Source organism: Myiozetetes cayanensis, unplaced genomic scaffold, assembly GCF_022539395.1.
Source record: "Myiozetetes cayanensis isolate MyiCay16 unplaced genomic scaffold, myiCay2020 scf1, whole genome shotgun sequence".
NCBI classification, from domain to species: Eukaryota; Metazoa; Chordata; class Aves; order Passeriformes; family Tyrannidae; genus Myiozetetes; species Myiozetetes cayanensis.
Genome location: NW_026086604.1, coordinates 48779328 through 48805237, shown reverse-complemented (window position 1 = coordinate 48805237; position 25910 = coordinate 48779328). Strand labels below are relative to the sequence as shown.

Sequence of the window (25910 nt, the reverse complement as noted above, 5' to 3'; positions counted from 1 at the left end):
TCTAACTTTTCATCACTATATAGGAAACCTTATACCCCTGGAAAGCAATAAGATCTTGTTGACTGCTACTATTGGAAAGACTTGATTAAAAGGAAAAAAAAAGTATATGTGTATACTAATTTTGTTTCTGGATTTCTTGATCTTGGGTCAAGTAAGGAAAAAGGGTTTAACTGTCAGCCTAGGAAGTAGGAAAGAGCAGCTCTATTTTGTATTTCAGATGAGTTAGAAGTCTGAACGTAACTGGGCTTGGTTACTAGACTAACAGTTATCTACAAGTATACACATAGTAACAATTAAAACTTACAGGTTTTAAAATGCCTGACAGGTTTGCTTATGCTAGTTTTGCCATTTAGTCTGAAAAAAACCCAAACAAACAAACAAAACAAAAAAATCCCCCCAAAAAAACACATAACACCCCCCCTAAACCATGACCCTGAAATTCTTATTTGAAAGTGTCATTTCTGCCATGTTAGACAGAAATGTTTTAATTGAAGTGAACAATTACCCATTTTAAGAGTGTTAGTCAGATGTTTTCAATATAAAGCATAGGTTTAATTTTCCTCTTCAGTAATTAACTTTTCTTTTATCCAGTTGTATGACTTTCTTGTAGATCTCCCATTGTTCCAAGGACATATTAAATGCAGTCAGACAGGAGCGCTGATTTGATGGATGTGATAAATTCTGCTAGAGTAGGGATGTCCTATTATAGATACTTTTCAATTGGACATGGATTATGCTCTGTGAATCTTGCTAACCTAATTTAAAGTTTTGATACTCTACTGTTTTAAATCCTTTGTTTTGTATCAAAGTTGATGTTTTCAAACTCAATTTAAAATTCATATATTTATCTTATTTGGCCACATTGTTTAATTTTTAGCCATGCATGATGAAATCCCCATTCTTTTGACTCTGTAGGACAAGTTAGGAAGCTGCATTGTGTATTTAGGGTTTGTATTTCATATTACTGTAATTCAGTACAATTTCCCATTCTCAGTTCTTGAATTTAAGATGTTTAGTATCATATTAAAATTATGATTTTGGTATTTGCACTTTATGTACCTTTGTTCTCTCAGCATTAAATTAAGCATGTAGTTTAATATTTAGGTTGTTTACATATGTCAAAATGTATAGCTGATTTGTTGAGAACTCTAATAGCATTTTTTTTTGCAAGTTTGGAAATGTCTTCATTCATTATAAAGCTGACTTTTTTCACCTTAATTCATTGGCTAGCTGTTTTGCCATGGGTCATAAATGCTTCTTTAATTCTATCCTTTTAGGTTCTTTGAAGACTTGAGTAAATGCCAAATTTTATGACTTGTGACAAGTTACACACAACAATAAGCTGTGGCATGATTGGAGTCTTAAAACACTTTTTATAGAAGGGAGAAAGACACGTGCAAAAAATACTCATTTTTAGTGTATGAAATGTTGTGCTGGTAGGAAAAGAAAAGGTTTGAAGGTGAGAGTTTCATTTGTGGCAGACTCCCAACCCATCCTATGCGTCTTCAGTGTGGTGCAGAATAGTATGGCCTGGTCCATGTCAGGAGACAGTAATTGTGTGTGAGGTTCTTTAAAGTCTCTGCCTATGTTTCACAGTGCTTCTGCTAGATCCAGAGTTGTTAGCCAAGGACTTGACTGGACTGAATTCCTTGCTGTATAAAAGAATTCCTGTGCCATGGAAAGCCTCTGAATTTTGGACTGGTTCATTCATCTGTCTCAGTGAGGGGACTGGCAACTTGCAGAGGAGTGGCAGGTGGGAGCAACAATTACTTTGATTCCACGGCACAGTTGTATGTGCAGTGATGTTTTAGGTGAGTCAGTCAATCTTTTATTTAAACCTTCTGAATTTATCTAGGTCCTTGTTTCTTGTTGATTAGCTTTTGCTTTAGGTTCAGCTTCTCTAATTTTAACTTCTGTCTAAAAGAGAAAGATGCCAATTAACTTATGGGACTGTTGGAAGATAACCATTCATGGGTGTGAGGTATTTGGATGTGAGGGTGGTGAGAAAACCAGCGAGATGGAAGTGGGGTTTTAGGGATCTACTTACAGACGGTGGAAGTCCTGTTGTGGACTCATCTTTGTGCTACTTAAAAAAACCCTGCAATAAACAAAACAAACAAACAAACAAAAACCCAAAACCCACCCCAAAACTGTACAGCTGTTTCTCCTAGACTGTCTAAAATTTGTTTGTAAGTCTCAGCCCTGGACTGCTGTGCAGTTTATCAGATTAATTAAGAAAGATGAATAGACTGATGAATTGCAACTGTGGTGTCCACATTTATCTTCAATGGTATTCACTTTTTCCTGTCTTGAGAAATGTTGCATGTTCTTGCTTCTGGCTTTCAAGGTGTCATGTCTTTAGCTGCTGGAAATCTGTGCATCATTATTCTTCTGGAGCACTCACAGAAAAGTAAGTGGCTTTTCATTTAATTATTTTTTCAGGAGATTGGCACTTGTGGCCATTTTTCTTTTTCTTTTCTACCTTCTCTGTTTATTCACTACATCTTTCTGCTAGAAGTATGTTAATCAGAGAGGTGTTAGAAGTTAGATGTCTAAATCTAGGACCATGAATGGTATATGACCCCTACTATACCAATTGCATTTGACACTTAAAATATTCATCTAATATTTTGATATTTCATGCTGACAGTCACAATTTCCTCTGAAGAGTTTCCTTGAATTTTCAGATGTAATGTATTGCACCTGGGCTAGTAATGATTTTTATTGTTAAGCTTAACTGTAAGGCAGTCAGTGACTGTAATTATTTTTTGAAGACCATTATGATAGTAGTCAGTTTAGCAAAAGGCATCAAGTTGTTCAAGAAATTTCCTAATTGTATTAATCTTCCCTTACAAAAAGCTAGATTTGACTATTAAAGTTTAGATGTGGAAGGAAATTAAAGCAAAACAAAAAAAAACAAACACAAATAAAACACCCAACCAAAAATCAAAACACAACAAACAAACAAACAAACCAACCAAAACAAAACAAAAACCAAAATAAACCCCCAAAAAAGAACCAATATGACAGATAATTAATTCTCAAAGTTGGGAAGAAAGCTTTTTACAAAATACAATACTAGCATCTGATGTTGACATATGAAACTTAATCACTTTAAAGAACATTTTATTATAAAATGTTCTCATATTTAGGTGACTACTTCTGAATGATTCTTTTGGAAAAGAGTTTAAAATATTACCTGAAAAATATTAGCTGTGTGTATTTGGTAACAAAACATTGAAATTTTGAATATCCAGTAAAAATACTTCCTTAATACATGTTTACTAATGTTCTGATTCAATGTGACCAAATAATTGTTTTCAGTTCCATTAGAATAAATGATTTAATTCATATGTTAAACCACGGAATTATGAATAGCAACGGATGATTTAAAGTGACATCAGTCAACTTGATTTTTATAACTGTCTAAAAATGTTGGCTAACTTTTAATAAAAGCATTAAATTTCATTTAAAAAGTACTCAATAAGTAAGTCAAGACTTCTTCGAAAAGTTTGTGAAGATACATACTAAAGAATTTTTAATTGTCCTGATGTTATACAGAAATTAGTAATTCCTCACTCAAACAGTAAGAATCTAAATGCTACAGAGGGACTGTACAATTAGTGATTAAAATATACACAGGTTTTTTGTAAGTGCTTTTGTGTTTTCTATTTCATACAAGTTGATGGTACATCTTTAAATGTATTTTAATGATATAACCTCATTTTTACCACTGTGCTTCATTCTCAAGGTTTGGTTTTTTTATTACTGGAAATACTTGATGATATTTTCCACTGATCTGAAGTTGAATGAAAAACAACTATTAGTTCAGTCTTTGGTTTTGTGGCTTTACTGCATAAACTGCACATTTTTTGAGGTGACAGTTCACTATAGAGCTCTGTCCTGTTATTCCAGTTATTCTAGAGGTTTTGTGTTCATTTGAATTTATGACCTAATCTGAAATTCAGAATTAATTATGTGTCAAAAAGAAGCCCCAAAAGCTTCTTGATAACATATTTTTCTGTGTCAGAAAACAATCAGCCTTTAATTTGAGCAAGAAAACGGAAAACTCTAAAATAAATTGTGCCTAGTTTGAGCTATTTGTTAGGGTAAACACAGAAAGCAGTTAAAGAAAGATGTGTGTTGAACATTATCGTTAATGAACTGTATTCTCCATTGAACAATGGAGATCCACAAATCAAGCATTAGGGGCCACATAACTAATACATCATAAAAATACCAGTGTGGATTTTCTTACAGTCTTTCTGAAGTGTATATCAGTTCTGATTTTCTAAAGATTACAGGATATCCTTCACCTTTCTCTTAAGAATGCTGAGTAATGCTGACTGCAGTTTCATCTGTATTTCCTGTGGGATACTTGTACTAGAAATTGTTCTAATTGAGTTCTTAGGTACCCTGTTAGTTCCCACACTTAAGGTGGATAAGAATAATGATAGATGAAAAAAGGTTAGATTGGAGAATTTTGAAGTAATGAATCCTAGAGGGAACACCATTTCTGAGCAACTAGAGGTATGTTTGTATTTGTTAATTCGGTTGTGCTCTGAGACGAGTGAAATTAAGTCCCTGAAATATAGGACAGGAGAGAGAAACAAGTGGTAATAAAGAAGCTGAAATTGCTAAGGGGAATTAAGGGAATATCCAGAAATCTGATACTAGAAATGGTAAGTGAAGGTAAATCTGGAAGGCATTTCCAAGGAGAAATTATGTTATACACTTAAAAAAAAAAAAAAAAAGTCATCAGATAATTAATTTGACTTTGACAGTGATGCCTTTCTTGAGTTCTTGCTGAGTATATATGCAATATTATTTAGGCAGGCCAGTGCTTTTCTGTATCTGTATTTTAAGAATAAGGCCTTATTTTGAGACTTAAACCTGTCCAGGTTTAATTGGATAATTCTCTGTGTGTAAAATGCTTGACTGTGAAAAAGAATGAAATAAGCTTGTGGGCTATGAAATGACCTGTAGGTTATGAAAGTGTGGTTGGAAAATATATTCCATATTGGAAACATTTACATATAATCATTAATGCTAAAATTTTTTTCAAATCTACTTTCTCTAATTTGCAGTAGTAATTGATGTTTCTCAAATTTCCTCTTGAAGGGAAGGCTTAAACAGGAGAGTTACTTTTTCTAAATTGTGTCCCATTTGGCTGTAGTGCATCTTACTTCTATAGAAGTTCAGGATCCCTGGGAAATCTAAGCATGGGTTTTACAAACAAAAACAAATTAAATGTGAAACATTAAAAGTTGGTAGAAAATTTTAAATTGCCTTCTCCTGCTGTTTGCCATCATCTTCTGTATTTTATTACTTTTTCATTACTTTCTTTACTGTTCGGCCTTGATGTCATATTTTATATGCCAAAACACCCGCGTTCCCTCTTAAAGTACTGCACTTGGGTGCAGCTGGGTTAACGGGCCTGTGAAATCAGAGTGTAAATTCCTCAGCATTTGAACCTTTGGAAACTAAAATACTGTGGCAAAGTGCAGTGTCTCTGTAGCCCGTCGCCAGGTCTGTTAGCTCGTGGTTGAGAGCGAGGCACCCCAAAATGTCAGGCAGCGGGGCTGTTGCCGCGAGGTAATTGGGAGCAATTAGCCGGGCTCCCTGCCGGGCACATCTCCGTTGCCTTTCTCCTCTTTGCCCTTCCCCCTGTGCTGCCGCTGCAGGGCGACGAGTTGTGGCAGTGATGGTTCTCTGGGAGGCTGTGTGACCGTGTGTGACTGTGACTGTGTGTGTGTGTGTCCGTGCGGGCGCCCCGGCCCCCTCCCCGCCCCGCCGCATTGTGGAGGGAGGGACCGCGGCCCGCAGCCGCCTCCGCCGCCGTGCGGGGCCGGGCGCTGTCCGTGGTGCTGAGCCCGGCGGGGACGGGCGCTGTCCGAGGTGCCGAACCCCCCGCGGGGCCGGGAGCTGTCCGAGGTGCTGAGCCGCGCCGCCCGGGCGGCACCATGGTGTTCGCTCCAGGTAAGGGCAGCCGCTTCCCGAGCCCAGCCGGGGAGCCCAGCGGGAAGGGCCCGGCCGTGCCGGAGAACTGATGCGGGGAGGAGGGTGGAGGGTGAGTCCACAGCTGCCAGCAGGCAGAGGCAGGTAGGTTCAAAGAAGGCGGCTTAGCTTAGGATGTGCTTGGCTGTGGAGCCGGAGGTTGTGAGGGTCACCCCTGTGGTTCCTGTCAGGGAGAGGAGCCTCCTGTACAAAGTGTGCAGAGGACAGCTTGTCAGACTGTACAAAAGGGTCAGGAAGGGGGACATGGCCTTAAACTGACTGGAGATGAGTCCCCCTCGGCATCCACAGTAGTGAGTGCAGATGAGACAATCTGTGAGACTCATGGAGATATTTTACAAATTTCAATTCCTCCCTGTCCCCCCCAAAAAATATTTGAAGAGAACAGAAAGTTTGTTCAGTCCCATTTTTACTGGAACAAAATTGAAGATTTCAGAAGGAGTTCATGTCTGCTGTGAGACCTCACTCTACAAGGGTGCAGAATCTCTGCTGCATGGTATATATCAGCTAACCCATAGAAGAAGGGAAACTACAGAGAATCTGCATTGGATGTCATACATTCTGCTTTGAATTAGGCAGTTCATTTTTCAGAAAGGAGTGAAAGGCCTGGTAGCTCCAGTATATAAATGTGTAGTGAAATGACTTGAAAATAACTTGTTTAAAGATGTATAACTGTCAGTAAAATAGTGGGTCAATAGAAAAGGGAAGGTAGAAGCTGCAACTTGACAATGAATAACTATTAATACCTTTGTTTTGCAAAGCTAACAGAAGTTTTGTCTTCTTTGAAGTTCTATATCCAGTCTGTGAAGGGGTAAGAGTCCAAAAGCTTTATACCTTCATTAAAAAAAATTATCTTGGGATTAACCTTGTTAGCTCAATAGAGTCTAATTTCTTGAAAATCAAAACACACTATATTTTTTCAACAATCTGAAGTTAATTTTGTCTCTTTAACTGCCCAGTTGCTGTCTCTAATTTGATACGTTCACTTACATCATGTTCTGAAACTGGGACCAGGTTATTTATATTAATAGAACCAGCCACTGCTTTTTGTAATACACCTTTCAGTATTAGTGGCTCTTTTCTGAACTCCTTTTATCTGTCAGACTGTCACCGTTAACTGTACCTAGTTCTTGAAATGCACTGTGGGACCAGAATACTGCAGGAAGACATTACCTCTAAAATAATGGAAATGTGCTTTCCCCCCCTCCATTTTTTTTTTCCTGAAGACTGGCAGAGAACAAACCCCAAATCTCTTTAATAACTGCATGAATTATTATTTTCACAATTCTAATCCATGGACCAAAAAAGAATCTCTCCAAATTGGTTTTGTATAGTCATTCTTCTTCAGTTTGCTTTTACTCAAAGGAAAGCCCATGGTTTTCTTGCAAATGTTGCCATAAAATACATAGGGCAACTTCAGTATGAGTTTGTAAAAGAGATGATAAAGCAATCTCTTATATTCAGACAGAGCAAGCCTGAGTAGATTCCGATTTTTTTAATTACCTTTTTTTTTCCCTGCAAATCAACCCTGACCTAGCATTATCTCTTCTCCAGATACTATTAAAACAAAACAAACAAACAAAACAAAACAACAACAACAACAACAAAAACCACCAAACCAAAAAACCCAGAGGTTTATACATCTTTAGCATCTTCACAGTTCTTAAGGCCATGTAGTGTAAGAATACTGTAAATTTACTTAGAAACTGAGTTTCATTTCTTGAGTCAACTTTCTGATTTTATCTCACTGTGATGAACGACTTCATTTTCTGTTCCATTTATTTGTTGGGATGTGAGGGGAGAGGAAGCAAAAGTCCATTTATTTTTTGGGGTGTAAGGGGAGAGGAAGCAGAAGATTTATCAAACTATAAACAGGGTCAGAATGATAAATATACTTCCAGGATGGAGGTGGAAAGAAGAAAACAAAACAACAACCAAGAGGAGACTTACCAGGTTTAAATACTTTTAAAAAGGTGAAGGTCACTATTTACTGAATAGATACTTTTACTGTTAATCTTCGACTTCTGAAATCTTATAACTACTGTGTTAAAAAAAAAAGACAGTGAGTACCTCAAAATAAACAAACAAACAATCCCCCCTAAAGCCTGGATATTACTGAGCTAGACAGATCAAAGTTATTACAAAAAGGCCAGTATTCCATGTTCAAAATCAGACTTTCTGGCTCATTTTAGATAGTTTACTGCTATTTGCAGGTATGTAAAAAGGTATTCTTCATATTGATCTTTCTTCATTCCCACTTAGAATTAATACTGAGTCTGAGTCTGTTCCAGAAAAAGAAATTAAAAAAAAAAAGTACATTTTTCCTTACTTGGTTTAATCTGAGCAGGGTTTCATTACACAGTGTTCTGCTGGTTGACTAATGATATGCTGATGTATAGGAAATGCAGTCCAAACTCTGAGATGTTTGGGCATTCCTTTTTTTTTTTTTTTTTCCTGGAGGATTCACATGTTGTACTGCCCTTGCAATGGGGTATGACCCATGTGATGGAAATGTGCACAAGCTACATATTGCAAGGTTTAATTTCTTTACTCTTCCTGAATTGAAGTGCTTTAGGCAGCCTGAGAAGTAGACAAAAATCTGTTACTTGTCATTAGATATAAGGATGGAATTATGCATGGGACTGCAGTAGAGAAGCATGAAATTTCAAGGGTTTGGATTGGATCAAAAGCAAAGAGAAGTCATCACTGTTGAACTGGCAGGTTTTCTTAGGAGATTTTTCTTAGATTTTCATTAGAGGATAGTGTATTCCAGAATTTTTAAAAAAATCAAGGCCAAATTAGCCTATAAAATATTGATAACGCTAAATAATTCCAAAGATTAAATATCTGTCCTTGTGAGGTAGAAAATGAAGAGGTATTAAAACATTTATTTGTTTTAAAGCATTAGCAAAAATTACACAATGCAGCAAGCTTTCTTCTGATAGCACATAATTAGTTTACAAAGGTGTGATCACTTGCAATATCGGCATTTATCAGATTTAACAATAATTTTAAATGTTACTAATCAAACTAATTTGCAAACTTGCAGTTACTCTTCCAAAAATTATCTTGGGCATATTCCATGCTTATTATCAACCCTAACATTTTTTTTTCAGTGCAAAGATAAAAATAATACTCTTTACTTCCCATTTGCCTGAACAAGCACAGTACAAAGGTGTTTTTCGTGCTCCAATGGTTTTTTCTGATGCCATTTTGAACAAGTCACTCAAACACTTATATCTTAGGCCTCTACCCTTATGTGTGTGTTCTGATATAGCACAGCCATGGCCTGCATTTTTAAAATTAACTTGGCAATAAAGTTAGACTGTTAAGGATATCTGAGCTACCTAATGGGTTTTCTAAGCAACTCTCAATGGAGTATAATTTCAGTGATTATTTTAGTCTATTTTGAGAATTTTACTCTTCTCTTACTCTGTAAAACCATAAAAAAATCACCAAATTATAAAGTCTCATCACTATTTCATCCAGTACAAGGCTGTATTTGGTTGAATAGGTTCGGGGTTTTAATATATCCTGGAAACAAGTCCGTTTTGATCTGAATACTTCAAGAAAGATTGGAACATTAACACTGACAGCTTATTTCAGTTCAGAATGCTCCCTTCCTTTAAGCTTGTACCTGCTTTGAATTGTGGGATTTCAACTTTTAGGTGAATCTTGTTATTTATCAGTGTAATTTGAAGAATTTCTTTTACCTGGCATTTTCTCAATAGCTTGAAACTCACATGCTTTCCTTATGATCCTGCAATGCACAAAGAAGGAGGATGAGATAGAACTAATTTTCGTATCAATATTTTTATGTAAAAAAGAAAAAAAGTGTGAACACAAAGTTTAAAGATAGGCATTAGAGAAGTCAGAATATTGAATGCTCAGCGCCTTTTTCACGCAACAGCAACACCAGTAGCTTTTCAACTAGCTTTTCAGCAGCACAGCTGTTCTTAACATTTTTAAGCTAGGAGCAGTATAGCAGACTTGCGTAATGACACAAGATCAGAAGCGCATCCTGTACCAAATGTTTTAGGAATCTCATTAAACTGCAATTGAAGACAGAGCAGCTGCACACTGAAACAGATGTGCTTACTGTTCTCAATAGTCCTTATCTCCTCTGATGGAAAAGCCGGGATAGCAGCAACCTGTTGTGCTGTGGAAAGTGAAGACACAAAATTTCTTGATAGACTTTTTCTTCTTTTGATTATAGAGCTACAGGTACTATGGAGATCCCTGTCCAAAATGCCCAGATCAAGACGGTACTGAGGGACATATTGATGAATGTAAAAATTTCTACTAATAATGAGTTTTTTCAAGGTCCTTGTCCCCATTAACTGCTGTGCTACATTCTGCTAATGCTCTGATTTCTGTAGCACCCACAAAAAACATCCCTAATATAAGATGGAAGAGTATTTATATGTGGGATTCTTACTCATTAGCTTACTGCTGACAAAGTCCAATTCACAAAATTAGCTTACTGCTCACAAAGACACAATTCAGAAGCTACAGACAAGACAATTTGCAGGACCTCAGGCAGTCTCATATGTTTTTCCTGTCCAGAATTTGTGATGGCTTGTAGTGAGGGTAGGACCAGTTACTGCCCGAAAGTATTTGAATTCATTTACAGCTAAGAGCTCTTAACAGTAGTTTGAAGTGTTTGCCACCTGTAGGAAGAAATCATATAGGAGGAAATTTCCTATTCTTTTTTGCTGAGGAAAAATTGTTACTTGTGGTGCCCTCTCCCCAATGACACATCGATCTTTCCCCTGCTGTGAAACTCCACTAGCAGGTCTCATTAGTGAAGTGAAAGTTTCTTCATAGATATTCTGAAATGAGATGAAATTATCAAGCTTAAAAAATAGTCAACAGCTCTAGGTGCAATCTTTCTTTAAAGTATGAATCAATATAGTGTTAAAAACTGGCACAGAATGTACTTTTTAAAATTATTCTCAACAACTGAAGGCTTATACAAGTGAGGCTGGCATCTTTCACTTCCATATCACTGGGCTGAATCCTCTTCAGGTTAGCAGTGAGAAGAATTCTGGTCACAGTGGCAGTGTAGTGGCCTATATTGAAGGAGTTGTTAATAGTTGGGGGATGGTAGTATTAAGTGATACAGTCATTATTAACACCCTTATTGGCACTGTTTACTGAGCAGGAAAGTCAAACAGTCAATGTAGAAAAGGAATGAGTAACACTGACCTCTCAAGTTTATCCCTCCAAGTTGTTATTCTTCTAGATGAATTGTTCTCTTGTAATAGACATAAATAATAAGATTCTAGTCTTATAAGCTTTATCATGATAATGAAAATAAATGCACTTACTGTAAAACACAGTGAAAGGTAGATTTATTCCTATACCTTCAATCTTTTCTATTAAACATTTTATGAAGGACACAATCCATTGTATTATGTTTACAAATACTAGGTTAAGCAAAAATTATTTACAAGCAATGTATTTATAGTTTCTTCGTAGGCTTTCTGAAATTTACTGACTACTAGTTACCCATTTGTATTGTGTTCTTTACATAATAACTTTGAAAGATCCTACAGAATTTCAGTGGATGTCAATTGGAGAAGAGTCTTTACTGATGTCAGCAGCAATTAAAGGCTGACCTGAATAGTCATAAAATGTTTCAGGTTCCTTTAGAATGCCTTGCCAGGGAAGTCAAGTCAGGTGAGCTCTGTGCTGCTGTTGTCTGCTCCTGTAAATGCCTGTAGTAGTGTTATCAGAAGATAACTGTCTTCCTTCCTCAAGAAAGTTTGAAATTTTCTACCTGAAGAAGTAAATTGAGCCATGACTACTCAGCTGTTCCTCTAATGGTAAGGCAAATATAATCTCCTGTGAATTACTTGCATTTGCTTAATTTTGTAGTATGCATATCTGATACAATGGCACTGTATTTTCTGTCTTTGGGCAAAGAATCTATTCTCAATTTATCACTATAAAGGGGTTGCATGTCCATTACCACTTCTATTAAATACTCTCAGATTGACATTGCATTTTATCTTGAAGTAATAGTTCCTTAATAGAGCAGAAAATACTTCTCTGGGAAGACAGAGAATTAGTTACAAGAGTGGAAAAGAGCCTGTTGTAAAGACAGATTCTGTTAAGATTACAACCATGAAAAAAAAAGAATAAATGAAAGGTTTTACTCTTTCAAGGTGTCTTTTAGGTTTATATAATCTTTGATTCACTTTCTCTCTTGACTTTGTGTGTATACATATATATATATATTTATATATATATATTTATATATAAAAAATCTCAGCCTCAGTTGCTAATAGCCATGTTAACAGCTTTGGTACTCCACTCAAATTCCAAAATAAGCAGGAAAGTTGCAAATTTAGGGTTTTTTCCTGGGGCTTTTGTTGTGGGTTGGAGTTTGTTTGTTTGTTTGTTTGTTTTTAAAGCTAGAGAAGGGCTCTGTATCAGCTGAAGTTTAGCTAAACAATTTCTTATTCTGAGTAATCTGGTATTAATTGAAACACATCTAAAACATAGCAGATTGTTTTCACTGGTTTGAAGGCTTTCGACAGGTTACATAACCTCTTCACTATTTTCTTCTTTAAAAAAATCAGATTCAGACATAGCAAATTTTAATTAATCTGTACATACATCTTTAAGACCAAAACCCACAAAAGACTGCAGAAATATGAATACAACAGCTAGCAAAATAAACTTTTAGTAGTGGAATATGCCTCCATTGAAAACTTTCCTTATACTTAAGCTATGCAGTGTTGGATACAAAAGTCTTCTAACACAAAAGCTAAGTGGGGGCTTATGCAGGTCCACCAATGAACTTTTTGGTACAGATTCAGAAGACCTACATAAATGTTTGTAATGTTTTCTTTCTTTGTGTAGGAATTTCTGAGCATCTGAGCAGTAGAAAATAGGAGGTAAAGAGAGTTAGATAATGAGTAGTGTTCCTCAGGGCTCTGTCTTGGGACTGGTGCTCTTCTGTATCTTCATCAGTGACACAGACAGTGGGATTGATTGCACCCTCAGCAGGTTTAGAGATGACACGAAGCTGAGCAGTGCAGTTGGCACAACTGAAGGATGGAATGCCATCCAGAGGGATCTGGGCAAACTTGACAGGTAGACCCAGAAGAACCTCATGAAGTTCAGCAAGTCCAAATGGAAGGTCCTGCACCTGCAGGTCAGGGCAATACCAGACATGAGCAGGGACTGGGAGAAGAACTGCGACAGTCTGAGGAGGACTTGGTGGTGCTGGTGGATGAGAGGCTGGACATGAACCAGCATTGTGTGCTTGCAGCCCAGAAAGCCAACCATATCCTGAGCTGCATCAAAAGAAATGTGCCCAACTGGTCAAGAGAGGGGATTCTCCCTGTCTGCTCTGGTGAGAGCCCACCTGGCGTGCTGCATCCAGTGCTGGAGTCCTCAGCAAAAGAAGGGCATGCACCTATTACAGCAGGTTCAGAGAAGGGCAACAAAGATGATCAGAAGGCTAAAACACCTCTCCCATGAAGACAGGCTGATAGAGTTTGTGTTGTTCAGCCTGGAGAAGAATTTGTGAAGCTTTTCAGTCCATAAAGGGAACTTATAAAAAAAAGGGAGAGTGGGCAGATAGTGATAAAACAAGGAGAAACAACTTTAAACTGAAGGAGGGGAGACTTAGATTAGACATTATGAAGAAATTCTTCTCTGTGAGGATGGAGAGGCACTGGAAGAGGCTGTCCAGATAAGTTGTGGATGCCCCATGGCCGGGAGTTTGGAACTAGATGATCTTTAGCGTCACTTCTGACCCAAACTATTCTATGATTCTATGTTATAGGTCACCTCTATCTGTGCCATTGGACCTCTCCCTCCATGGAAGAATCACAGGTTGTGATATAGAGAGGCTTCTTATTTCAATATTTGAAATGTATTCCCTAAAGAAATAGGAAAATTTTACAGATGAAGAGAATATAATTTTTTTTACATACTTTGAGGTAGCTGGCCCTAGATGCTCTTTAGGAAGTATCTTATTTTTGATACACTGAAGTCTAGCCTAGGAGTTAAAAACCCTGATAAATTATTGTAAGTTTACAGAATTGGAATCAGAAATTTTCCTTCTGGGATCAAAATCTAAGTATCACATTTATGGGTTTGGGTGTGGCAGAGTTGTCAGTGACTAACCCTTTGAACTACACTCAGTCTCAAAGCTGAAAGGACACAGTGCTGTGTGTGAAGAAAATATATAGATTGAAGTGTTTAATCTGGTTTTAGTTAATATTTTTAATTTATGGCAAGCAGTCTTACTAAAATATGTTGAAAAAATGCTTAGGAATAGATAATGTGTCTGTAGATCTCAATCTCTAAAAAAAAAAACAACACAACTTTAGAAGCTTCATTTTGGCTAGCATATTTGAAATATTAAGAAATAAATTGCTGGAGTCTCCAAAAAGATAATTTTCATATAGCAAGCAAACCAAAGAAACTTCCTGACATTCTCCTCTTTTAAGAAATTGAAAAATTCAGGAGGGAAAAAAATTACGGAAACTCAGTTGAAATATACTTGATGTCTCGATAAAAAGATACAGTAAAGTATTACTCTGGAGATATGATTATGTCCTTTGTGACAGTTTATCTGTATTTCTGCTCTTATATTTTATTTTGAAGAATAAAGTAGTCTGTGCTGGCCCCCTTCTTGGGGGAAGTTCCTCTTCCATACTTGTTGCGCAGCAGGAACTGGGGAGTGAAGTTAGGGCAGAAAATAAAACTGAACTGAACCATGACTTTTCTAGTCAAAATGAATGTTACAATCCCTTGCACAGGGCAGGTTAGGGTATTGGAAAAACTCAGTGATCCTACATTAAATACTATTAGCTGTTCTGATACGTTCAGTGTCTCCCCTTCTTCCTCAAGGAATTGCAGTAACTGAGTAATGCTTTCCAGTATCTGACAACTATTAGTCAGGACCTCACTAGGCTTCATTTTAGAGCATGAGAAATGGAACTGGACAGAATTAACTCTAATGCAGTTAAAAATGCTTTTTTTTTTTTCTTTTTTTTTTAATATTAAATTTACAACTTCCTTGTAGGATCATTTCATGAGGTCTCTGAACTGGCATCATTACTGACATTGAGACAAATTGGGTCTCTAATCCTGTAAACAGCTTAATGACTCTCATGCATAAAGTTGGTTTGTGCACATGTGTTGGAAAGCCTTCAGCCCTGGCTGATTGCCGTGTTCATTCTGGATATAATTAAACTGACTCATCAACATTTCCTGATTATGGATGCTGTGTAGCCTCGTACTTCATATCTCTTCTTCAAATTAGGCGTTTTGTGCTGAAGTCCTAGCACCAACCTCTAAAGCAAAATAAAGGAGATTTTTTTAACCATTTCAATTCAGATCTTACCAAATATTCACTAGAAGAGGCTCACCTGGAACTTCTATGTTGTGGCCGACAAGATGGAGATATGTTATTGCCTAATGCCACAGGGAAGTAAAAGAAATTAACTTGGTTTCTTGTAGAATATCAATACTGATGCAAAGAATGTTACTGTTAATTATTGCAATATACACATGTATATTATGTTACTGTAAACTTGCCTAGTTCTGAAAGTTTTTAAATATGTATAGCTTATAAAAACAATTTAGGTAATAACATGCACCTTTTTTCCATAAATACAGATCCCATTCATCCACACTGGACCTTTTGATGAATTTTAATCATCATGGTCTTGCTTATGTATACTGTCATTTACTTTAAAAATTTCTTCAGTACTGTCAGTTGGATTATAAAAATTACAGTAGTAATTTTCAATAGAATTGAAATGGATTTTCCAGAGATCAGCGTTTGTGTTAAATTATTAATCATTTTTATTAATAATGGAAAAAAGAATTCTGATGTTGCAGTGCTGTGGAAAATAGTATAATGGTAAGTACTGCAATCCAATGCAATATATTGATAAAAGTAATAGTAAATTTTCTGGTTAAGGGCTATACCTGCATCATCTCATGTAAAAATGAAGAAAAAAGATTTACTTCTTGGGTACTTCAGCTTCAAGATTTCTGCGTAAATACAAATTGTAGCTAATGGGGGAAAACATTTGGGGAGCTTCTGAGTTCTAAATTGATCAGGAGTTTGCTTAGAAGAATGTGATTTTTATTCTTAGTTTTAGATATGGTTAAGCTCAAAGCTGTTTACACAAACAAAAAATTCTCATTTCCAGAAGACTGACATTTGTGGTATTCATTTGCTGGAATTAAACTGCCTTTGTTATTCCTGTGAAGCAGAACATAAACTTCTGACCTCTGATGCATGGCCCTTGAGGTTCATGGAACCTGTCATATAAGCTAAGCTGCTCTCTTCAAATACAGTGTTTGTGTTGTTCCTCAAGACAGAAGGAGATGTAACCTGCAGGAAGACATGATGAGCTGCATAAATGTCCCAAGTTTTGAGGAAAGATGAATTAAAATTAAAGGCATTATTTTTCTCCTTGGAAAGTAGTAACCTTATACGGGAGAAGAAGCAAAAGGGATAATTGAGGACAGTAGAAGTTTCCTGAGACTGGAGGTGCATTCATGGTCATGCATGCTCATGCATAACTAATGTCTTCTCAGAAAGTATGGGATAAATTATTTCTATTCCATGTTCTCCAAGAGTGGAAGGTTTCTTCCTACCACAGCTCATTCACCATTTAGCTCCTGCTCTCTTTGCATGTCAGAAATGTTGCACCTATTGTGCACCCCACAGTTTATTGCCAACATTAGTGGATATGAGATGGACTTGCATCTTTGCAAGGTCATACCTATGGTAGTTTGGTTTCATGATAATATTCCAAACAATCCCATGAAAAGCTACAGTAGACAACTTAGATGCTGATTCAAACAAATTACCCGTTGTTGAGTGTTACTTAGTAGGAGTGTTTATAAGGTGTAATAAATTTGTAGCAAGCTGAAAGGGAAAAAACACGGGGGACATCAACAGAAAGTGTAGGAGACTATTTTGCAGGCTGGAAAGGAAATGACTCGGGATGCTTTGAAGAAAGTGAACTGTATAAATGAGAAAAGGCTTGTGTGCAACCACAGTGAAGTTCTACCAAATGTTTTTTTCCCTCTAGCTATTTTTTTCCATGTATACCTTTCTCTGGGTATTCCATAGTCTAGAAACATCACAGAGGATGTAAAGTCTCCCACACAAGATGTTTTTGGACTTAAACTAATATTAGTTCTATTAATTGAAATGAATACTTGGAATTTACTTCAAATACTTTTATTCTTTTTCCAAACTGCTAACATGTTTTCCTTCTTGGGGAACATCCTCAAGCAAGCTAAAGGAATTTCAAGCCACTGATCTATGGTACTAGTTTTAGCTGGAAGTGGAATATGTGGCTGATTCCTGTATCCAGTCCAAGATTTTGAGGGTTTTTTGGATCTCTTAAACTATACTTTAGATTGCAGAACTAGACCGGAGATTGAGAGTTAATTTTCATCTTCTGTGTTAGTTGGCTTAAAATTTACCAAGTGAAAGATAAGGTAATAAAAACATGCTAAAGAGACTTTTTCATGTGTTAATGATAAATTGCTGCTTTGCATTTAACATGGCTTATCCTGGATATTTCAGTTCTCTATTTACAGAATTGAGGTGCTGGGTTCCTGTGTGTCAGGTGAGCATCTGGAGATAGAGAGTAAATAGAAAAGATTTTCTGACATCAAGAGAAAAAAAGTAGTCTTTAGACAAGGATAACTAGTAGACAGAATGCTGCTTCTGATATCCTTCAAATTTTCCCCAGCAGTTACTTCAAGTGATCTATTTGTCATGGAATTTTAGCTGAACTAGTTATTCTTCAAATCTTAAAAAAACTTAGATAAAAATTAATTGTGTGTTATCACCCCAGTAACTGTTATTTTGATTACCAAAACACCAAATACTTGGACAGCAGGAGTGATGTCTCTGTTTCACCAGATTGAAAAGGCACAGTTCTCAAAATGCCTGATTAATTTTATAGGCAGTCAAATTTCTGCTTTGACGTCCACAGCAGTCTGTATTTCAGCAAGGTGAAGGTAGATATGTTCCAGCTCAGCCTCTCTGGGATTCTTGCGTGAGTCATCTCTGCTTTCCTTAGTCAATTCTTTTTTTCTTCCTCAGAGTAGGTCCAGCATATCATTAAATAAATGAGCTTCTCAGAAACAGCTAGCCAAGTGGTTTCCTTGAAATGAGTAATTGGAAGAAGGGAATGTAGTGGGAATGCTCTTCAAGAGCATTTCAAGAGAAAAACTGGGGTTTATGGCAGCCTAACCAGCTTGAGTCACAGGAGAGCAGAAGATTCATGTTTGGAAGGGACCTCTGGAGGTCATCTTGTCCAACTCCTACTCAAGTAGGGTAATATAGAACCATTTTCCCAGGATCATGTCCAGATGGGCCAGCTGTAATTAATACCATGCACAGGGGAGCTGGATGTTTGGGTTTGACTGCTTAACATGTCTGGATTCTTGTTGGCAGTACAGCTCCTGCACATAATTGTTTTGGACCTCTACACAGTGTCAGATATCCCCCTTAAAAATAGCTATTATTTCCACTTGCTTTCTAATTTAGATGGTCAGCATAAGCTGGTCTCATTGGTCACATTACCTCCACTTCAACACCTCTGGCTCTCTCCACGTCTAAAGCCAATTAACTGTTGTTATCTAAAAGTTACACAAATACAAACTAAGTTTGTTTGGACTGCCTTATTTCCTTTCTGTGCATATCTGAGCCCTCAGAGGTAGGGCAGAAGTAGTCCAGGTGTTTTGGATTCTCTGTTCTTGGTTATCTTAGCAAATAAAAGAATCGTCTAAAGAGTTGCTAATCTAAAGATGAGCAGATGAAATCTACATCTCACTTATCTGAGTAGTGCTTTTGGATGGGTTTTACTCCAAAATAAACAACTGAAAAGCTCAGATAGAAATTCACTGGAAAAATATCCTTTTTTCAGCCAGGTATTCTTATGGATGACTTTCCCCATGTAAAAACATTTAAAATTCAAATTTTGTAGATTAAATGGCAAGGACCAAATCATCCCTAAAGAAAGAAAACTGAGTAATTTTCAATAGCAATGTACTTAATGACAGTATGTTTTCAGTGATAAATTCTGGGGGTTTATGGCTTTAGGGGTTGGTAAATTTTTCACATTTCATATAATTTCATAGACCATTACAACATAGTCATCTGTATTTAGAATTTCATGTTTATCTATGCTTTTGTTAATATATTATCTTCTGAACATCAGCTGAGTTGACTGATCAACTCTGCAAGAAGACATTCATTTCTATCACCTTACAATTGTGTAATAAGAAGTGAGTTCATATTTGAGTAATAAAGAAGTATCTATACTTTACTGTTAAGTAACATTGAATTTTATCCCAAAAAACATTGTTTCAAGTGCTGAGGAGTGGGAAAAACTGAATCAGGAAAGCTGATTGTACCAAGAATTCAAGTGATTCCTTTCAGTCAGCTTTTCCAGTTTAAAGCATATTTTCTAAGTTTTCACATTTTTTAACCTCTTAATTTTAGACAAACTTTGTCATCACAAAGGATTTTTTAAAAAATTATTCAGTTTTAATAGAATTAAGCAACATTTGTATTTTGTATTTGTATTATACAACATGTATAAAGTGAACATGATAAAAATAAGTATTTGGTTTTAAGTCCTTTCAGAGAAAGATGAGAGATAAGGAATTAGTCCTTTCTCATAGATTAAACTTTGATTGTTTTGCAGCTGGTTGTTTTGGGCTGAGAGAACAGTTTGGGTTAGAAAGAAGCTTCAAAGATCATCTTCAAAGATCATCTAGTCCTTCTGCCATGGACAGGGACATCTTTCATTACATGAGGTTGCTTAAAGCCCTGTCCAACCAAATCTTGAATGTTTTCAGGAATGAGGCATCCACACCTGTTTTGGGAAGCTTGTTCCCAGTGTCTCATCATCCTTATCATAAAAAATTTCTTCTTTATATCCAATATAAATTTACCTTCTTAGTTTAAAACCATTGCTCCTTGTCCTTTCAGGCTTTGTACCTGCCCTGGTAAAAAATCTCCGGTTTTCTTATAAGTCCCTTTTATTTATTGAAAGGCCATAATAAGGTCTCTCTGGAGTCTGGTCTTCTCCAGGCTGAACAACTCCAGCTTTCACAGCTTGCCTTCAGAGGAGAGTCATCTAAGCCCTCTGATCATCTTCATGGCCCTCCTCTGGGCATGTTCCAACAGGTTCATGTCTTTACAGTACTGAGGACCCCAGACCTTAACACAGTACTCTAGAATCTCATGGGAGCAGAGTAGAGGGGTAGAATCACCTCCCTTGCCCTGATGACCACACTTCTTTTATATAGACCACCATACAACTGGCTTTCTGGGCTGCAAGCAGACATGGCCATCTCATTTCCACTATTTTGTCTACTGCTATCTCAAAGTCCTTCTCCAGAAAGCTGCTCGTAATAAATTCACCAGTTCATTCAGTCTACATTGATATCACGCATTGCCTTGACCCAGGTGCAGGACCTCAAGCATATCATGTCTTAATACTGTATTCCTTAAGGAAACAAGTGATTCTCCATTTGTTTCTATATTTATTCTGTTTCTATCTTTTTATCCTGAAAGAACATTGGGAATTTATCATAATTCCAGATATGGATCTCTCATAAAAGCAACTGACCTTTAATTCACTTTGTTTGATTTCTCTCAGGACATAGTTCTTAATACCCGTCATTAAAAAAGACAGTAATATACAAATACTATTAAATTAAATACTTGAGCATATCGGTCATGTAAGAAAGAACTGAGATCAGTGTCTTTAAAATGAAATCTACTGATGTAAATAAGCACCCAGCCTAAGCATTTCAATTGGCAACTGAGTTCCTAATTGCCAATAGGTGTAAATCACTTTTATTCAGAATATAGTTTTTCTTAATCAAGATAACTTTGAACGTTATGGAGCATTTTTTATTGTCTGAATTGTCATTTGTGTTAGGAATCAGAATACTTTCAAAGACAAACCTCTTAACATAAACTACTCTTCTTCATTACCATGTCAGTAGTCACACTATATTACTTTTTTGTTCTCCAGATTAAACTTTCTGGCAGAACAAGGAGGTTTCACATAAGAAATATGTATTTGTCAGATTGCTATAGAAAGTGTTTTCTGTTTTATGTATAGCAATCTGAGCCTTTTTTAATGTGCAGATATTTTTGAAAACCTAACTAAGGATTAATAAACTGCACTTAACAAAATTTTGTATGTTGAAGTGAGTTGGAATTTGATGGATGAGGGCTTTTAATCTGAAATAATAGTAAACAGATATGTTAATGAAACAGATTTTTTTTCTGTATGATGGTGAAGTACATGTCAGGCTTGCAAAATGAAGTCCAATTCCCTGTCCAGAAACACAGCTCAAGTCAAAAGGGATGTGATTCACAGATGGATGAGAAAACCCTCCATTCCTGTCTTACCGTAAAATGTATCTGTGCTTGTTTCAGCTGTGAAGTCACAGCTGTCCCAAGAGCTGGGAAGTGGATAACTGAGCTGTATGACTCAGTCTCTCCCTTTAGTCCTGCAGCACTGAGCACAGAGAGGAACTTTCCACCCTAATTCATCTTCTGTATTGGCATGTTTCTCATGTAATAAACTATCCCCAAGCACTCTGTGGTTTGGTTGTTTTATTGGGGTTTTTTACCCTTCTCTTTTTCTCTCCTTCATGTTTTTTGCAGAGTAGTCCCAAGTTCTTACTTCCTTTTCTTTCTTGTTTGGCTCTGGCAGGTGAGAAGCCAGGGACGGAGCAAGATGAAGTTAAGCTGCAGAACGCCAGCAAGCAGATTGTGCAGACTGCTATCCTCCGAGCACTGCAGCAAGTTTCCCAGGAGAGCCAGCAAAAGGAGAATCGAACAAACAGTACAAGCCTCCAGCTCGAAAGAGGAAAACTAACCAAGAAACATGAAAGGAAGTAAAGGAGCAGATTGGGTTTTTTCAGTCCTTCAGTCTGCAGTTTTCAGCCTTCTCTTTAGTATCAGCTGTATTGCTAGTGCAATGCTACTGTTGTAAAGCAAACCAAAGTATTATCATACCTAGACATAGGGTAAAACTGCAATAGTCCTCAGCTGAGAAATATTAAGTGCATTAGATGAATAACTTCATATTTATGCAGTGCCTATTAACAGAAACAATAACCATAGTTATAAAAGTAGTTTCAAGCACAAACTCTTACGGTATGAACTTATTCTCAAAAGCTTGTTGTCAGTTCACTTTCATGTTAAGTTCTGCGTGCAACAATTATGTCATTTCAGCTGGGTGGACTCTTCTTTGAGTGACTGGGTTCACTGAAGTTGTCTTCACCGAAGAAATAGTTTACTGTCGAGTATAGCAGAATGATTTCAGACTCCCTTGAAGCATGGGTCTGTACTTTGCTTTGATTAGACATGAGCTATGTGAAATGGCAGTATAAAGTGGATTTGGTAAGTTCTGTGAACCAATTTCTTTTTTCATCTTGGACAAAAAAAAGCGCAATCCAGTAAGACTGCAGTAACTGTGATCTATTACTGTGATCATACACCTATGATCTCTGTCTTTTTTTAAAGAAGTTAAAATAAGTACTGAAGTTTTAGTCTACTTATTTGAAACACTTCTATACTTCTGCATAAAAATCACTTGTGCCTCAACTAGTCCTTTTAATTTTCTTGATACTGAAAGAAAAGAAACTGATGCAATGATAAGGAGTTTGCCAACATATTCTTCAGTTTTGCAGCTTTGCTGGGGCTCTATTTACAAGACTGGAGTGTCTTAAAAAAAAGGGGTTGAATTTATTAATATCTTGAAGGATGAAAATATACTGTGTCTGAATTCTGTCATGGTAGATATTTCTCACCTGCTGTGCATAAAGTGACTTTACATATTTGGAATTGTAACATAGATTCACCTTAAATAGCACTGCATTAAGCTGGTAATACAGAGCTTATCCTTTTAAGTGCTCTATATAGCTGAAGCAATCCACAATGTTTCGGAAAATACAAATTAAATACATGTCCCCTTCCCTTTTATGCTCCCTTTCTGTAATGATGATTGCGCTATTACACATCTGAAATTAATAACTGTATATTTAATTCTAGAAATGGCTTGTAGCTCTACTTCGCTGAATTCCTGTAGTAATACACCGAGAAATATAGAGAAGCAGATGCTCTGCAAAACTGTGAACTGCTTTTCTAGTCAGCTATGTGATTCTCAAAGAGACTGTGGGTTAAGCAATTGGCTATTACTTACTGTGTCCTGTTGCTTGTGTTAAACAATTTTGGATTCATCATGGCCAGAGGCTTAGCCATAAATAACCACATACTGTAGTATTAAGTTTTTTAATTTGCCTGGTTTCTCTCTTTTTCTTTTTTTTTTTTTTTTTAATTTAACAGCACCATCTCATACAAGATAATAATTTAGCTGAATCTTCTTTCACTTAAAAATTAAAAGATTTCAATATGATTAAAGTTGTTTCAAATCACCTAATAATGAAAACTGACTTGGATTACAAGTACCACAGGTGGTTCAGTTCTATAGACACTGGGTGAATGTTTTTAGCCAAGCAAATTTTGAAATGTGAAAGTGGTTGGGTCTTGAGGTATGTGTGTGTTTGTTTTAACAGTAATTTTTTTACCATTAGCTTTTTCATCTGTTCACCTTTGGTTGGGAGGTAACTCTTTTCTAAGCACTCTTTGCATCTTTGCTTTCTGAGAGCCTAAGAAAACTGATCATGAGTAAAGGTTCAATACTGAGTCTGACAAGCGGGCAAGTCCAGTGGTGAGAGAGGGCAAACCTTTTGGAGAGACTCTGTGGTGCAAAATGGTGTGTACGATGGACTCACCTACAATGCTGCAGGAAGGAGAGATATCAAACGTATCAATTTCTTTGAAATTATGCTACTCCTTTAATGTTTTTTGTCACTGTAAATTTGAAATGTGTTTGTGTTTGGGGTTTTTTTTGTATTCCTGGTAATTATGTTAATAATCTTCATGTAATTTTAAAACTTGTTTGTATGTAAACTTTTCTTTACTTAATCATTTTAGAGAAAGAATCATTTCAAAAGCCAATGAGTCCAGGCTTTTGATACTACTTTATATCACCCTATTCCACTCCTGTTCCCACTCCTCCCACTATACTGTTATACAATATCCCTTTACTGTCCTAGTCCTTTTAGACACACTATTACTCAACCATTTAACAGTCATGTCCACCACTGCCAGAATGCCAATGCCATCAGAAGTCCAACATCTTGGAAAACTAAAAATGGTAGGAAGCCTAGCAAAGCCTTGAGGAAGTTTTCTATGGTCTCCTATTGAGGACAAACAAATACTGCAGCTTAAATAATGTAGTTTTCCCTGAGAGCCAAATGATGTGTCTCCGATCTAGAGTAATACACCCCTAAGTTACAGGACACATTTAGTATTTCCTACTGACAACCAATGTTCTGAACACCACTTGCACCCAGAATATGCACCTGAGGTTTGTACCACGTGTGAGAAAACTGCACAAAAGTAAACTTCACCCTTGCTTCATTATATGCTTACTACATGATGAAAGCGGGTATTTTTTGGTATTATCTTCACTGACAGATTATATTTTCTGGAGAAAATAAGGACTTTAGAAATTATTACAGATGCGATGTAGGTCTTTCTACAAATAAAATAGAACTCCTAAAGAAACTCTTAGTACCTTACATGTCTTTAGTTTTTCCTGTCAGAAGAGGGGAAGCAATTTTCAGATTCACTAGACAATCTCATGAGGCAAACTGTACTCATAAGATTTGCAGTAATGAATGCATTATTCAGCACGATAATTCATATCTTAAAAGTACGAGACAATCAAAATGGTATCTATAGGTATTTAAAACAAACTCACCAAATTTTAGCACTTATAGTCGTAAGTAGAAGGTTGTACAACTATGTGAAATTGTATTTACCACAACTCCAAAATAACAGAAGAATTGTGTTTCCACGGCTATTCTGCACTACGTTTGCTATGTTTTCATTTGGTTTGATTATCACAATTTTATTACCTTACTTGTGCTGTTCTTTGTAAGGTTAATCAAGCAGCAATGCTTAAATGGAAATTCACGTGGCCACAGCAGGTTGTAAGAGATTTCTAAATGCCACTGTACTTCAAGTTTTTTGGTTCTGTGTGGTTACACTGGAAATCCCTGCTCTAAAATAAATAAAACCAACAACTGTGACTTGGAAACAGCCATATTAATTTTATCATTTCAGAAAAATAAAAGCATTTTGTCATGATATTTAAGAGTTGAAAATTCTTGAATATTTATTCAATAGTAAACAAACACTAAAAATCTTACTGTCTCTACTCATGTTGTGTCTGATTATTTTGGTTTTTGGTGATATTTTTTAAATGTCTCAGAATGTAGTCTGTCTACATTGGTAAGTATATAAAATTGCTATGTAACTATTCTCAATGTAACTATCATGAAATATGATGCAGTTGTTCTTTAAATGGGTGCTAATGTCAAATGCAGGGATTAATGTGCCATTACTGAAGGCTTTTCTAAAAGAAGTTTAATTTCGAGTAGGGGAAAAGATAAGAGAAAGAATAAATACTTGAAAGGATGTGGAATTCACCCTAAGTCTCTTGGTTATCCACTCAGGTCTGAAAAGAAATTAAATTAATGAAAACCTGGTTCTTGACATAACCTAATTTCTCTCAATGGGTTTCTGCAACACAGGGATCAAGTTGTTAAAAGAGTTGTGGGAGTGAGGAGGAAAACTCAAGTTGTTGATAAATATCTTCGTCACCTGATACTCAAGAAGGAGTGAGTAGCAGTACTGATGGAGCCTGGTTTCTAATGGATGGGGTTTCTCATCATAGGCTTTTGGTGCCTCATGATTAGCTCTGGCAGAATCTTCTTCGCTATTTTGG

The 25910-nt window shown here is 36.4% G+C and overlaps 1 protein-coding gene across 2 annotated transcripts; it reads left to right on the top strand.

Annotated features, from left to right (window-relative positions):
- The first annotated feature begins 1626 nt into the window (after window positions 1-1626).
- On the top strand, window positions 1627-25272 carry AKAIN1 (A-kinase anchor inhibitor 1). Of its 2 annotated transcripts, none has more exons than XM_050320579.1 (2): window positions 1627-1811; window positions 21762-25272. In XM_050320579.1, exons 1-2 carry the CDS (start codon window positions 1793-1795, stop codon window positions 21947-21949), a joined length of 207 nt encoding a protein of 68 aa, XP_050176536.1. In that variant the 5' UTR covers window positions 1627-1792; the 3' UTR covers window positions 21950-25272. The 2 variants fall into 2 exon arrangements, with proteins under 2 accessions (XP_050176536.1, XP_050176527.1); XM_050320570.1 differs by lacking the exon at window positions 1627-1811 and adding an exon at window positions 2317-2410.
- The last annotated feature ends 638 nt before the right edge of the window (window positions 25273-25910 follow it).